The sequence below is a fragment of the Oryza glaberrima genome, chromosome 9, assembly GCF_000147395.1.
Source record: "Oryza glaberrima chromosome 9, OglaRS2, whole genome shotgun sequence".
NCBI lineage: Eukaryota > Viridiplantae > Streptophyta > Magnoliopsida > Poales > Poaceae > Oryza > Oryza glaberrima.
In genome coordinates, this window is record NC_068334.1 from 8,382,298 (window position 1) to 8,398,692 (window position 16,395).

General features: G+C 44.3%; 1 protein-coding gene and 1 pseudogene across 3 annotated transcripts; both read right to left on the bottom strand.

Annotated features, from left to right (window-relative positions):
- Positions 1-349: 349 nt before the first annotated feature.
- On the bottom strand, positions 350-5,267 carry LOC127784855 (E3 ubiquitin-protein ligase At1g63170-like). 3 transcript variants are annotated; one of them, XM_052312259.1, is made up of 5 exons: positions 5,079-5,267; positions 2,962-3,573; positions 2,122-2,256; positions 1,724-2,018; positions 350-909 (listed from the first exon to the last, which is right to left on the bottom strand). In XM_052312259.1, the coding sequence occupies exons 2-5, from the start codon at positions 3,537-3,539 to the stop codon at positions 673-675; spliced, it is 1,245 nt and encodes a 414-aa protein (XP_052168219.1). In that variant the 5' UTR covers positions 3,540-3,573; positions 5,079-5,267; the 3' UTR covers positions 350-672. The 3 variants fall into 3 exon arrangements, with proteins under 3 accessions (XP_052168219.1, XP_052168218.1, XP_052168217.1); XM_052312258.1 differs by having other exon boundaries at positions 2,962-3,770; positions 5,079-5,266; XM_052312257.1 differs by having other exon boundaries at positions 2,962-3,775; positions 5,079-5,266.
- A 4,303-nt stretch (positions 5,268-9,570) lies between these two features.
- Positions 9,571-10,872, bottom strand: LOC127785473 (uncharacterized; annotated as a pseudogene).
- Positions 10,873-16,395: the final 5,523 nt, after the last annotated feature.

Genomic DNA, 16,395 nt, shown 5'->3' on the forward strand with positions numbered 1-16,395 from the left:
GCTTGCCTGATAATCAGCAAAACCTCCTGTAATGAAGGTCCCAGATTGATGTCATGTCAAAAGTGATTGCTGGATAGGATTTTTTTTATTCTACATCAACATGAACGAAAATGCACGTTCCGATGAGAACTTTTGCCAATCATATTAGCAACAATTGGTTTCCACTGAAACAAGACAGTATGGAATTGCAAAGCAACAAAATACTGCGAATAGTGGGACATAGTTCCATCTTCATCCCTGCAATACGGCAGCTCCAACAGATCATCTATTTATCTGTTGAAACCTTGTGCCAACAATGAGAACTTCACAATACTGGGAAAAACAAGATCAATGATTGCACACAATAAAATGCCCACAAAGTTACTACCTAATTAGGCTTTCCTTTCCCATACACATGCAGATATACACCCCCGAAGTGAACTTTGTGCTCTTTATTTACAATCTTGACATCAAATGTTACATCAGAATATACTTACGTTTCTACCGTACTGCAGAAACTTGTCACTGCAAGCATCAGGTCTCCACTTTCTGTCATCACTTTGGTGAACTCAAGGGTGATGAAAGCAGATTATCGCTTTCATTGCAAATCAACAAACTACAATCCATGAGCACGTCTTTTATGTGCATATGAGCAGATGAAACAAGCAAACATGCTAGAGAAGAAGACGTGTTCTATACAGTAAATCTCGAGCTAGCTATACCTCTTCCTGCCATCCTATCAACACGTCGGCGGCCAAAGGGCAAGCCAAAAAATGATCGAACCACACCCCCAATCTCGGTCTTGCAGAGTGGGCACACTGCATTTATCTTGAGCCATTTATCGACGCATTGCACATGAAAGAAGTGGGTGCAAGGAAGCTCACGGAGCTCATCATCATCTCCGTACTTAGTAAGACAGATGCAGCACACCTGCAGATATCAATAGATGTTAAATTATATGTTATGACTTATGAATCAAACTAAAACAACTATAGAATTATTTCGAGAACCCTGGTTTCAAGTTAGTAATGGCAAATTGAAATGAGCTACAAAAATAATAATCCAGACAGTAAGTCAGGTAACTTGGAAAATTCCAAGAGGTCCCATGTTACTGAAGGAAATGAATGACATTTAGAAAAGGACTTATGAAAGCGAGTGTAACTACAACTGTTTGAAGATACACGAGAAAAAAGAGACTGTAGTATAATATAAACTAAACTATTTCTCGTAAAGCGGAATATTTCCCTAAAACACTTTTGTTATTGAATATTTCCCTAGAACACAGTATGTTTCACTGAGGAAAAAAGGGAAGTCTCATTGTTATCTGAAAAAGATGTGTAAAAGCATCATCACGAGCTAGACCTTTTGTTAAATATATTCCAAATAAGGTAAGGCTAAGACAGTACATATTACTACATAACAGAGGCTGCTTAAGTATTCACTTGTGAATGGAGTTATGGTTACTTCCTCCGTTTCACAATGTAAGTCATTTTATCATTTTCCACATTCATATTGATGTTAATGAATCTAGACATATGTCTAGATTCATTAACATCAATATGAATGTGGAAAATGATAAAATGACTTATATTGTGAAACAGAGGGAGTATTAAATTATATAGGTACATGAAGGTCGATACAAGGAATCCCATCAATACTTGTTTTAGGGAAACCCCCTCAATACTAATTGCAAATCAAGTATCATCAGACATGAAAATGATATGAAAACGTGAAATATACTCACAGCATCTTCAGCTGAAACAATCCTTTCCTTCTTAGTTCCTGGGCCCAGGATGCCACCCTCGCTAAGATTCTCTGAGCTTGAAGCATGGTCAACCCACATTTTGCTTCGTTTTGGCTTGAATTTGTAGGTTGGCAGTGCATCAATTAGTTCTTGAGTAGCTCCTCTAGTATGACCCAAATCCTCTTGAAGGCGCAGAAGAGAAATTAAGCATGGAAAGCAGCAGCATATGGCTGCACACATGACGAAGGGAATAGCATATCCAACACAACTAAGTGCAAGGAATGCTAAGCATAGCCTAGCAAGAGGCAACAAAGTAAGGCATGAGTTGATTGAGTTCAGAAAAGCGAGTTGATTGAGTTCAGAAAAGCTATGAAAGAAACAGATCAGAAAGAAAATACCTATACATATTGGGAGCTTCCTGAGAATCTGACGAAGTGCTGTGCCCACCAAAAATCCACACATTGCCAACAACAAACCATACAGCAAAGAAACAGTCTACAGCTGTCTTGAAATGATAAGCCAATATGCTAGGCCTGTAATGTATAATCACCTCAGTTAATACATCCATATCAAATTTAGCACAAAACTAAGTACTATAAGATCTCGCATCACGCATTTCTTCAAATTTACTTAAAAAGTTTTAATACTTTAGAGTAGACTAGTACAATTTTCCCAGGACCAATTCCAGTTAAACAGGACACATTACGCTCCACAATGTTGAATGCTTTTGTCAAGCACAACAAATATAGAAAGGGAACATCCTCCCACCAATGTAATGAGGCATCTGCAGCGAACATTGTAATATTACACCATGAAGAGGTCAACACAACTGTTCCAAATTCCTAGGTCAAAGAAACAAGAGCATATATATCTTCTACACTTCCAGAGTGACTGAGAAAAAACAAATTGCAGCAAAAATATATTGTAGAATCCATATCGTGGTACTACGCACAAATAGAAGGCTCAACTCAAGAACATAGGACTGTGGTACCTGCGTGATCCAATGGAATATCAAAAATAAACTAATTAGGATGCCCTAAAGTTGGTAGTTTCAATCGATTCAACTATCAGTTTGTTTGTTGCATCTTTCAGTTATTGGAAAGCATACATATGTTTATAAGATGCAAACGGATAGTAGTTTCTTCAAAAACTGCATAGGAGTGAGACTGCATACACGAGTTCACATACAGGACTTTAGGAAATTCAAGATAGAAAAATAACATGGAACTACAAATTACCTTGGACACGAAATTGTGATACATCCAAAATGCAAGACAGTACCACTGCTACGCTGATTGCGTCCTTCTGATGATTGAGAGGAAGTCAAATTAGGATAGGCTGCGGGTGGTTGTTCAGGTTCTTGTTCCGAAGGTCTGTTTCGATGGGCACAGCGCCAACAAATAAGAGGAATGCTTGCAATGCAGCCAATTGTGTAACCAATTATCCATGCAAATAAAGGGGCATGCGGATGTTCGTCTCTTGAAAAGACAAGGACGAAAATAGCAGCTACAATCTGTAGTACATATATGACCAGTTCAAACGAGATCCACAAACCAGAATTCCAAATACTTCTTCCATGACCATACATACTATCTCTTCTAGGAAAGGATAAATTTCTGGTGTTATATGCAGTGGGCGAAGTTGATGCTGAAGACTGTGGTGATGGGGTTTGTGTGCTTGTTGAAGGCCTATCATCCTGGTGCGAATCATCTGAATCACTGTGCAAATCTTGATGACTGGTTGATGTTGATGCAGTTTCTCCATGTGATACGTTTATAGCATGCTCATGCACATCATCACAGGTAGCATGCTCCATGAATATCTTGGATTTATTGATTTCCAGCTTAGCACTAATCAAAAAAGGGAACACACATGCTCATCATGGGTAATCATATGTGTTTCACCATCCTTTCAAGTAGCTACCAATGGCTGGCATACTAGTGTATATACAGCTGAGAATAAAGTTGATTCTCAGTATAATATACTGAACATTAGTATGTGCATTATAAACTTCATTTGCTTCATGGAAGAGCCCAGCAGAAGAAGCCTAAGCTACAAATTTAGAAAACAAATGAACTTCTTATACATCCTTGCCCATATATATAACATAACTGTAACTTATTCATGCATATAGTATATCACCATGAACAATAAAAACCTGTAAAATAAATAGTAGAAGGCACTCAACATAGTTAACAAGCCCAATTCTTTTAAGAACTCTCATCATATTTGATACTTCTAAAAATATATGCAAGCATACCATCGGTCTGAAAATCTAACTTTCTAAGAACTATTATATTTAACCTTCCAGAATAGAACAGCCATCCTGTTAATGTATCATGGGCATGTGCATGTAACGTACACGTCCAAGTCCCATAAACTTTACTAGTCCCCAATGGTTTCCAATCTGAGTCTTGACTAGATTTTAAGTAGCATGACAAGGATTATTCACTAAATTTTGGACAGCCTGTTGAATAGAAGAGTTAATACCATCCTTGAACAACCATGTATTTGAATAAAAGAGTTAATGCCACCACTCATGTACGTTTTGCATGATTATTTGGCAAACAAATTAGTGCAATATTTGGGAGAACTTCAAAAGACCCTGATACTGAACCAATAACCAGTCTAATTGGAAATAATATTTGAAAGAATTAAGAATCTAATCAGTTATGCTCAACACCACGGTTCTCCAATCATAGAAGCCTTCCTATGATTTAGTATCATGCTAACTGCTAGACCGATAGTATATCCAACGCGAAGCAACAATGATCAAACCAATAATTAACTCTAGTTCCAGCGATGGCAACTAAATCCAGGTACACCCGTTTCTACTTCAAGTCGCAATTTGACTTTTAGCCAAAGAACCAACATCCATTATTCATCTAAGGGACATGCAATTATGTAATGGTAATCACAAAAGGCAGTAGAAAAATTATAGCCCCGTAAAAATAAAAACATAAAAAAAAAAGGTTTCATTCTCAGAAAAAAGCTAGGAGCATTCTCCTCTGAATCTAAAGATGAACCATGAACAGAACAACAGGGGCGAAAATTTTTTTCGAAAGCTAAAGTAAACCAAGTCGCCGACACCCATTCCTGACAAAAACCACAAACCAAAAATCCATCCAAACAAAACCCTAAAAGATCCCAAATACCCCATCCCTTAGCAACGAACTCCCATACCACAAACGCACTAGCAGTTCCCAAACAACCCCCAAAAAAAAATCCCCAAAAACCCAAATCATCCCGCACCTCTAGCACACTACTACTAGGACTCGATTCAAGAGCTTGAGAATTGAACAAGGAGGAGAAAGAGAGAGAGAGCAGAGACGAACTCAATCACTCACTCACTCACCGGATCGATTCGGGCGCCGAGCCGACGGGGATTTCCCCTACCTCCTCCTCCTCCAACCCGCGGTGTGTGGGTTGGCCACGGGGGAGAGGCGAGAGACTCGAGAGGGGGAAGCGGAAGCGGAAGCAGAGCAGGTGTCCCTCTCTCGCGAAAGCGACGCGGCTCGTTTTCCTGTGGCGCTTCTCATCTCCGGTGAATGGTTGGGGTTTGGGTGTGTGTCCCCGGCTGGGTTCCCGTGGGCGCGGTCCATGGAAGGGGTGGTCTACGAGGGGGTTGATGCGTGGGAGGTCGGTCCATGGGGGTAGTCTACGCAGGTGTCGGGTGAAGGGGAGCGAGGAGCAGGTGGCCGAAGAGGTTGTCGGTCCGGGTAACTGGGCCAGGTCCGAAAAGGCCTAGTCCAGGAGAAACCGAGAAAGAGTCTAACTAAAGGAATAAGTCTACACGACATCCCTCAAACCGCAAAACCGGGTAGATATAACCCGTGCTCCAACTCACGAAACGTTGTAAATTGACTCCCTCAGCAGTATTCGACGGTGTTTTTTTGCTGACGAGGCTCATTGACTTGGTCAATCGGCTGAGTTAGCACATGAGGGCTCATATGTAATAGATATTTAACTATCTGCCATTTTTAGATGTGGCAATTAACTACTCCCTCCATCTACTTTTGATAGTCATATTTCATCGTGGCACACAGACTTATCATCCATTTAAACATGCTACTAGTTATTTCTCGTAAACAAACGATTCATTAACATTTACATTTCTCGATGCCCATGTAGCCAATCTTGTGTGGAAGAATGGAGAGTCACGCATTAAATCCGAGAAAGTCATTAAAATGATAGGTTATTGGATTGAAATATGCCTATAAAAATAAAATTTTCAGATTTGGAAATATGCCTTTCAAAAGTATATGGAGGGAGTATTTGCCACTGGACCCACATATCATAGACAGATGTGAACCCACATGTCATTGAGATAGGGATGGTAAATAGTTAAATGCCCCTATATGTAGGGAGCGTATCCTATACACACAGGCCCTCGCGTGTACACACCGTGTACACCAACTAAAAATTATCACAAAAAATTCTAGGAAAATTCATACATGTACTTTCAATAGTATTACATCTACGTGCAAAGTCACATCTTCAAATTCATTCTACATAGAGAATAACAAAAAAGATAAAATTCTGACAAAATTACAACCTTAAAACTGTCAGATTTTTTGTTTTTTTTTGTTACGGCTAAAATATAATGAATTTGATGTTAAGATTTTAACCCTAGGTGTAATACAATTGAAAGTATGTGTATGATTTTTTCTAGATTTTTTGGTGACATTTTTTAGTTGGTGTGCACGTGTATACACGTGAGGGCCTGTGTGCATAGGATATGTTGCCCTATATGTAAGGCTCCACTCATCTTCCTTCTCACCAATCTCTTCTCTCTTTCCTCCCTTCCATCTTCCTTTCCTTGAGCTTCCAGCAGCAGCTCAGTCTGCTGAGAGGGCATCGGCGGCTCCTCCACTCCTTTCTCTCTCTCTCTCTCGGCCATCATAGACAGTAGGGTGTTCTACTGCTGTTGCTACCTCTCTAGCACTTACTCGGGACAGAGAGCAGGGTGAACGCATCGTGCACTCACGCTAGCTTCAGCCCTGGCGATTCCCTCTCGTGCACGACCTCTCAGTTCGCCTCTGCCACTATCGGATTTTTCCTCCTTTTTTATGCCACCAAGGGAAGGCTCAGACCCAGCACAGTGGGATCCAGCCATGCCGGGGGTTGGTCCAAGTGGCAATGATGCAGTGGACATCCATGGGCATCATACAACCCAACAGCAGTAGTAGCAGCACCCCCTCTCCTCGCGGGTAGCAAGATAGCAAAGGGGAGCAACGACAACTGGCGGTGAGCACTCCCCTCCTCTCCAACCATGGAGGAGGAAGGTGCTCATTCAAACGACTCCTCTTTGGCACACCATGGGCAGGCCCGGCCCTGGGGAAGGGGGGGGGGTCGAGCAGTGCGGTCGCACTGGGCCCCCAAATCATAGGGGCCCCTACCCCAACCCCTCCCCCCCTCCCCTCCTCCGGCGGCGTTCCTGGCCCAGCAGCGAGCGCAAACGAAGCGGTGGAAGGCCAGTGGCGCGAACAGATCACATGCACGGGCACGGAAAGCAAATAGAACAGATCGCAAGATTGCCGCTGCCTGCCGCCCATGTCCTCTCCTCCCGGCGAAATCACGTGCAACCAGGCCACCAGGGTAGCCCGCATCGTCGCGTGTCGCGCCGGCGCCGACGCAATTCTGCGGTGCCGCTGCTTCTTCCTTGTTGTAATTTGCTTGCCGCCGGCTGCCCTCAAGTACTGGACGAGGAGGACGGGACAGTCACCGATGGCTGATTCAGGTGAGTGCAACACCAATACATCTTTGCTATTGCTAATTTGTCATTGCAAAATGAAAAATTGAAGTTTTGTAACATTGCGATTTCATCTGTAATTTGATATGTTGGCTTTTAAATTCAGATTTGTTATTTTGTAGTGTAATTTATATAGGTTAAACCACTATAATAATGTTATTTTTTCGATTATTAGGTCATGTCGTCGAGAAAGTATGCATCGGGTAGCGATAAAATGAATTAAATGGTTTGGCAACTGTATGCATTGAGAAGAAATTGTTGGATAAAAAATGATACCATTATCAATGACTTCGCATCTAGAAATATATAAAAAAAATTAGGTAACATGTACAATGTTTTCTATATAAATGTTAATTTTGAATATAATTTAAATGTTTACGGTAATAATTTAGTAAGGGCCTCCATGTTTAGTTTCGCACCGGGCCCCTGAAAAGTCAGGACCGGCCCTGACAATGGGGTCAGGGAAGCAACGATGCTTCCGCCCGCTCTTCTTCTTGGCCACTTAGCATCGGAGATGCTGTTGACGATCCATGTGGCGCCATTGCTTACTCGCGGGCACCATGCGGGTGAGGCTTAGAGGTGAGTCTAGCCAGAGGAAGATCTGAGCAAAGAGTTGCTACTGCACGCTTTCTGTATGCCGCCGTCTCCCTAGTGGCTGCTGTTGCTAGCCGCTGCCGCCGTTGCCGCCATGCTATGGTGAGAAGAAGGCGGGGGAGGGAGAGTATAGGGATTGGGGGAATAATAGTAAGAGGACCGGCGCTGAGTGTCGGATTTGCAAGGCCGCTGCGTTGCCTCGTTGATCCAGGAGGTGGATTCGGAGGCCGACGAGCCCATCCCCCGCGCATGCCACGATCTGCAAGCCCCACCCCGCCTCCCCTGAGCGTGCCGTGGCAGGCGAGCCCTCCCCTCGTGTGCGTCGCGGCCACCGAGCTCACAGAGCTCCATCTCACTCGCCGCCGCCGCCGTCCATCTGAGAGAGATAAAAGGGTAAAGAGGAAGGAAAAAGAGTAACTGACACACGGGCCCAAAATTTGTTTTTACTGTTTTACTCACTCACATTTGGGTTGTTCCATTTAGGTTTGTTTTTATTTAGTGCCAGATAAGCGTCACGCCAATCCAAGTCAACCTGCCATGTAAGTGCCGCATAGAATGAAATCGCCCGGGGAGTCGATTTGCAACTGTTTTGTGGTTGAGAGATGCGATTCAACCAGACATAAGTTCAAGAAGGCAAATAGACTTATTCCCCAACTAAACAGCAAAAACATATGGTATATATTAGTATTGGCCCATCCACACATGTTTTTTAAAAAATAAATACAATCGACAAATAAAATTTAAATTTTAGAACTAAAATTAATTTAGAGCTATAACTGTAATTATTTTATCGTAGTTTTTTAGCACTCGTCTTGAAATCGCTATAAATACATATATAAAAAAAATTTACGTATAGATTATTTTTTATCAAGCTACGGTTATAATTGACTAATGACGAAACCATGAAGCATGTTAAATGATGCCAAACATATTTAGAGCTATATAAAAAGATTGGGAGGCCTGTTGGCACGCGTGCTTGCTGATTAGCCATACATGGGTCTAAACCTAAACCATAATGATATTTTTTATGTAACTTACCAACATATAGTATTTATCTAAAGATTATTGTAGTGAAAATACTTGTATCTAGAATACCAGAAATCTTAATATTTTCCGTTTTTCTTATACATATATTGTTTAGTACCTCTTCTGTTTGAAAAACGATAACTGAATTGTTTAAGATCTCACCTAAGAAAGGCATGTATAGTTAGGGTTACGATATTTATTGAAAAAGTTCAACTCTTGCAAAAAAAAAAAAATGAAAGCTAAATAAAATATGGAATTGTTATAATTATTATGTCGCAATTTTTCGCAAATGAAGAACATATGTACGAACAAAAAGTAGTTTTTCAACAAACATATATATGAAAAAAATGATAAGATAAATATAATATATTACTACACAAACATTTTTAAATTTTATTTATATAATTTAAAAAACAAATATGGCTGTGAATATGAGCATGTTTACATTTTAATTTGTACATTTATATCTACCTATTCTAGGCAGGGCAGGCGCGCAAACTGGGCGGCCATGGCAGCTCACACGGGAACTGTATCATCCCCAAGTCGTCGTGCACCCTCTCCACCTCCGTCGTCTCCAGGTCGACGGCGAACCACCACCGTGCAGGTGCAGGTGCGGCCTCCTCTTTCGTCGTCGTCCTAATCCTCGGTGACAGGACGACGAACCCGGCGCCCCTCGTGATGACATCCATTGGCCCGCCGCCGCCGAAGAAGGACGCATCGTACCCCGGCAACCCGCGGGTCGCCTCCGACAGCCGGACGCTCTTCTCCACCGCCCACTCCTCGACGTCGTCTTCGCCGCCGCCGCCGCCGGCGACGACGGCCGCCGGCCTCCTCGCCCTCTTGATGAGCACCGTCAGGATGCCCCCCGTCGTGGTGAACATGCGCGGCTCGCCGTCGCGGCCCTCGGCGATGTACAGGTACACGCCGGGATCGATGGGTTGTTGTTGCAGCGTGAACGACGACGACGAGAACTCCGCCGTGCTGCCGTCGAGGACGGCCATCGTGCTCCCTTCGTGGAAGTACCACGAGCCGCCGGCGCGGCCCATGAGGCTCATCCGGTGGAACGGCGGGATGGCGTGGCCGACGGACGTCTCCCTCTTCGAGTGCGCGCCGGCGGCGCCGGCGGCGAACACGGCGGCGCGCGCGAGCCCGGCGCCGCCGTCGTCTCGGTAGAGCTCGTAAACCACCCTGAAGTTCGACATGCCGATGCTGCTGCTGCTGCTGTCCCCGGCCGCCTCGCCGTCGGTAGCATCCGTAGAAGAAGCAGCCGGTGCCGAAGTCCGGCGACGGGAGGATCCTCCGGTGGCGCCGCGTCAATGGCTCGCAGACGACCACCTCCGGGAAGCAGAAGGGGGCGTGTCCGGCGGCGAGGTTTATCAGGAGGACGAGGCTGCCGCGGCTGTCCGCGACGCTCCATGACGACGACCACCGGGAGGGCAGCACGTCGTCGTCCCTGAGGAAGGCGAGAGAGAAGCTGCCGGCGTCAATGGCCAGCGCCGCCGCCGACGGCGACGGTCGGAAACAGAGCGCTGTCTCCTGCCGTCCCATCGTCAGCGTCGCAAAGGGGGATTCCGCTCGAGAGTCGAAGTAGTAGCCGGCGACGGTGGGCTCGTGAGGCCGCGGAAGCGGCGGAGGAAGCCGGCGTCCGCGACGATGCGGCGCCATGACTTGCAAGTGGAGGCGGCGCGGATGAGGGAGACGGAGGAATCGAGCCGCAGGAGTACGGAATCGACAAGCTCGTCAGAGAGGTTCATGGTAATTTAGTTCAAAATTTACAGGACCGCGTTTTATTTTACAATGGCCTTGATAATTTGATATAAGTACTAGACAGTTCTGGATATATATACTAATTCGTTTGCTACTCATTTACGATAAAACAATCGAATCCAAAAGCATTGCAGTTTACGATTCTTACACCTATCTCTATCTCTATCTCTATTCTACTATTATAAAATTTAAAGATATTTTTTTCTGGTATTTTGGTACGTCATCCGTGTATGAGTCAGTTTTTTCTTTGCTTTCGGAAATGCATATCTGCATTTGAGTCGATTTTAAGTTCGTTCGTTTTTGAAAATACATAAGGACTCGTATAAGAAATCTCTTTAAAATAAACTCGCATGCTAACTTGAGATGATCGGATTTCTAACTGCAGCTCACGATTTTCTAAATATATATATATATCCAAGTGAATTCTTATAATGAATTTCACGTTAACTAAACCATATCTCTATTTCTACTATTATAAAATTAAAGATGTTTTTACCGGTATTTTGGTACGTCATCCATGTATAAATCTGTTTTTAAGTTCATTTGCTTTTAAAAATACATAGCCGTATTTCAGTCAGTTTTTAAGATCGTTCATTTTTTTCAATATAGAAGGAATCATATAAGAAATATAAGAAATATGTTTTAAAGAACGTGCATGCTAAGTTGAGACGATCGGACTCCTAACTGCAGCTCATGATTTTCTAAATATATATATATATATATATACAAGCAAACTTCCACAGTGAATTTTATCTTAGCTAAACCATATATTCTATATGTATCTCTCCTATTATAAAAATTAAAGATTTTTTTCATCTAAACTAAACCAAATCTTTATAGGTTATCGGACTACGAGTAATAGGAAAAGTAAATCACGTCGAGATAAGAAAAACACGCCATTGCTCACGCACCCAGCGTGCCGGCCCCAAACTCCCCAAACTGAATCCTTGTCGGGCTCAGTTTTTCCTAGCCGCGACGTAAGCGAGCAAAGCTTGCTGTGATGTCTCTCTCCTATGCCTGTTCAGATTGTTCGCTAATCAAGCAGTAGCAACAAGAATAGGGTAACGAGATGCATGCATGCATACGTTTATCAATTGCAAAGGATTAAGCAAATTAATTACCCCTTTATTATTTATCAATCCTGTACATACACAAAAATATAGTTTTTATCGCGGAAATTTTTTTATAGTTTTTACTATGTGTAGGATTGCAGGAAGTTGCTCGACATGGTTATTGAACATCGTCGTGATACATGTATCCATGACGACACAAAAATTACAATTATGTGTAATCTCTAAATATTCCTTTATATATTTTATACAAATAATTGTAAACTATAAATTAAGAGTATATTTAACTTAAAGATCATATAATTTACCAAGAAAAAACATATCGTTGTCTCAAAAAGTTAAATAGTTTATCCCGTTACAACATACGGGTATTTTTTTCTAGTAATAATAATAAAATTAAAATAGCTCTCACCCGTTGGAACGCACGAGCATTTTTTTCAACAAAGAGAAACCAATCGCATTTCACATAATTTCCTATAGCAAGGAAAAAGTCACTATTTTCTTTCTACACATACGGTTCCATCTGCCAGTAACATTAGCAACATTAGCCAATCTTGTTCTAGTAGCTCCGCAGGAGTACGGACTCGACAAGGTCGTCGGAGAGGTCCATGGTTTAGTTTCAAAATTTATGTGAAATTCAATCATATACTATTCATACGATCGCGTTTTAATTTGTACAATAACCTAATTTACTGTCTAATAACAACACAATCAGATAATCTGAGTGCTACTATTGACAATTTGACATACAAGTTTCAGACAGTTCTGGATATACTAATTCGTTATAAGATCCAGACAGTTCTAGATATTCCAATTCGTTTGAAACTCAGTTAATATAAAATGATTGAAACCACTACGAATCGGGCACCCAATTTTTTTTTTTGACAAAAAATGGGTCTCCCCTTCCCAACATGCACCATGTCATCGCCATGCGCGCATGTGTTATCTCTCTTCTTATCAATACAAGCTTTTCCCACCTATATCTCTCATCGTGTGCACTTTGTTAGCAAATTGCAAATCGTTTTTCTTACAAATTATTTATCCGATTTTGTAACGCCCCGCTTTTCGCGAGACGTTAAAAGCTAATTTACTGAAAATCCTAATTGCGAAAATTTTGTTCTTTGAGTGTTGAAGTCTAAGTTGTGCCAAAGATCTCAATTTAAATCCCTCCTTTGGTCCATCTTTGTGCTATCAAAGATTGTCTCCTCAAAGTTTCCATCCCAATACAATCCCGAAGCTCGATTCTCTCTATTCGGAATCCTCTCATAAGACCCTATCCGCATATCCTGTCGAATATGCGAATTTGAATTCAGTATTCGAACTCCAACTCTCAAATTTCATCTCTCTCTCTATATCTATCTATCTGTCAGTTGGCACATCTGTCTATCTATCGCTCTATCTATCTATCCATCTATCTATCTATTGCACTCTATTGCCATCTCCTGTGGTTCCATTTTTGAATATTGATTTCTCCTTTTGTTTCCCTCTCAAATAAACCTACGAGCCCCGAATACAAACCAATTCCGAAAATATATAATTCCCGCTTTTGAAGCCCTTCCTTGACCCCTCCCTTGGATCCACCTTGAACCCTTGTGTACAAATATACAAATTGAATTCAAATTCAATCTCCACATCAAATTTCTCTCCAAATCAAACCTTCCAGTAAAAGTCTATTTTGCCTCCCTCCAACTTGCTCGGGCCGAAACCATCCTCGGCCCATCCTCTTCTCTCGCCAGCCTCTCCATCGCACGTGCGCCGCACGTGACTCCCTCCGAGAGCGCCGTCTCTCTCGTTCTCTCTCTCTCGCCGCTTCTCGCCGACGCCGCCCAAAATCCGGCCGCGTCGTTCGATTTTTCGCGCGCGCGCGCGTGGTGGCCAACCGCCTGGCCCCGCTCGACGCCATAGCAGCCACCATCCGCCATCATCCGCTGCGTCACCCCGACCTCGCCTCCGCACGCCATAAGCCGCCAAAACACCGACGCCGCACCCACGCGCCTCGCCAGCTCGCCGCCCAAAAACGGAAGGAGCAAAGCTCCCTTTCCACCGCCCTATCTCCCTTTTTCCCTTCTAGTCCCGGCCTCTCTCTCTTCCCCCCCAGTCACCTTGCACGCGGAGGCAGAGGACGCCGACGACGTCCTGCCGCGCCCGTGCCCCCACCTTGACCACGCCGAGCCGCGCCAGCCCGCGCTCGCGGTTTGATTCTCGCCGTCCGATCGACCGCCTCCACCGCCCTTTGCATCCACACCGCTGCCGCTTTCGCACCGCCCACGAAACCGCCGCTGCTGCTCGCGTTCGCCAGCCGAGTGCCAGCTCGCGTGCGTCCTCCTCGCCTATAAAGCCAGCCCCAGGGCACCCCTCTCTTCCTCTTGCATCGTGCCCCAGCGGCGAAGCCGCTGCCGCCTTCTCCCTTGACTCCGGTCGCCGTCGTGCAACCAACCCCGGAGCACCGCCGCGTCCTTCGCCGCCACGGCCAAGAACGCCGCGCCGCACCAAGCTGTTCCTCCCCCGCGCCCTCTCTTCCCTGGCGCGCCCACCTCGGCACCATGCCGCCTCGGCGTCGTGTTCGCCGCCGTGCTCCGCCTCTCGGCCAAGCGCCGCCACCGGCCTTTCCGCCCTTCTTGCCATCGAGCCATCGCCGCCGATGCTCTGCTTCCACAACCGCCGAAGCCATTCTCGTGCGCCGGTGAGCCCCTGACCTCCCCTCTCTTTTTCTGCCGCACCCGCGCTCGCCGGCTCGCCATGCGCTCTGTTTACTCCATGACCGCCGCCCTCTTTTGCTCCCGCGTGGCCGCCGCATTCGGTCGTGCGCCGCCGCCAGCCGTTCGCGCCGCGGATCCCCATATCCCCTCGAATTCCCCTGAGAGCCGCCATAGCCGCCCCCGCCTCTTTCTCCCCCAGCCGTTCCCCTCCTTTCCTCCTCTTCTCGCCGTGGCCGCTCGCCACGCCCGCGTCGCGCCGCGCTCGGCCGTGCGCCACCGTCGGTCTCCTCCCGTCGAATCCCTCGTATCGTCGCGCCTCTTGAGTCCCGGCGAACCTCCCCGGCACGCCGCCGCGGCCGCCCGCCTCGCCGAAGTTGAAGTGAAGTAAAGATTAGGGTTTCGTCCTAGTTCCCTGCTGTTGCCTATGGTGTTGGGTGTTAGACCGTTGGTTCCGCTGCTGCTGCTGCTGTTGGTGTTTGCCTTGTCCGTGTCGTCGGTTGCATTCTCGGGCTGTCTGAGCTGCAACCTAAGTTAAGGTAAATAAGTCCTCTATTTATTTTAAGGATTGCAATGATTCATATTTGTCACCGTGGGTACCAGTGCTATGTCCTGGGACTGGTACTGTAATCGCGGTTTCGTAGAAAGCGGTTCGCGCCGTTTTTCCTATGACACGCTCCTATCAGGTGCCGTTGTACGGCGGTGCCGGATCGGGGTGTGACAGATTTGTAATCCGATTGCACCATTAAATTTGTTGCAATTAAATCTTTACAAAGAGATCCCACATGATTATATTGTGGATGAAAACAATATATTTAATTATATTCCTACATAAAACATTTTTATATTATATATGAAACATTGAGTTGTACGTATTGAAACATCATAGAATACCTAAAAAACATTAAAATAATATCTTGTGCAACACTTCAAAATGATCTAGTGAAACATTAGCTGAAACGTCACAAAATACCTCCTGAAACATTCAAATAACACCATGTGCAACATTCAAAATTGGTACAGTGAAACATCAACCAAAGAGATCACAAAATACCTCCTGAAACATCAAAAAACACCCCACGTAACATTTCATAATGACCTAGCGAAAGATCATTAAATACCTATTACAACCAATTAAAAAATTCATTACAACCGAAAGAGGCGGAGGAAACCTCCTGAATGAATACTGATGATCAATGTCGACGCGGGCTTTGATGAATCTAAAGGAGCTAGTAGCACGGGAGTGGTCATTAGAGACTATGCGGGTGGGTTTATTGCTGCTTCACATAGTTATATTTCTCATGTGGTGGATGCAACCATGGCTGAAGCAGCAGCTTTAAGAGGTGGATTATTATTGGCACAACAAATCGGTTGTAGTCGTGTGGAATTCCAATCGGATTGCATGGAAGTCGTCACAACAATGCAAGAGGGAGGTTTTTCTGCCACGGCAGCAGTTGCGATTTATGATGAATGCTCCCGGTACTGGAAAGATTTTCTTTCTATCTCCATTAGTCATTGTATTAGAGATAGTAATGTTGTGGCTCATGAGCTAGCTAGGCAAGCTTTCATAGGCAAAAATTCTTTTGGTTGGATAGATGATCCCCCTGCCTTCATTCGGCAACTTCTTGTTAATGATGTAACTATATTCTCGAATGAATAAAGCTAGCTGTGAGAATTTAAAAAAAAAAGGTAGAATGTCACACTTTAAGTTACTTCTAAGGTGGTTTTGCAATATTCCCAAACACCAATATGGGAGATTTTGCAACA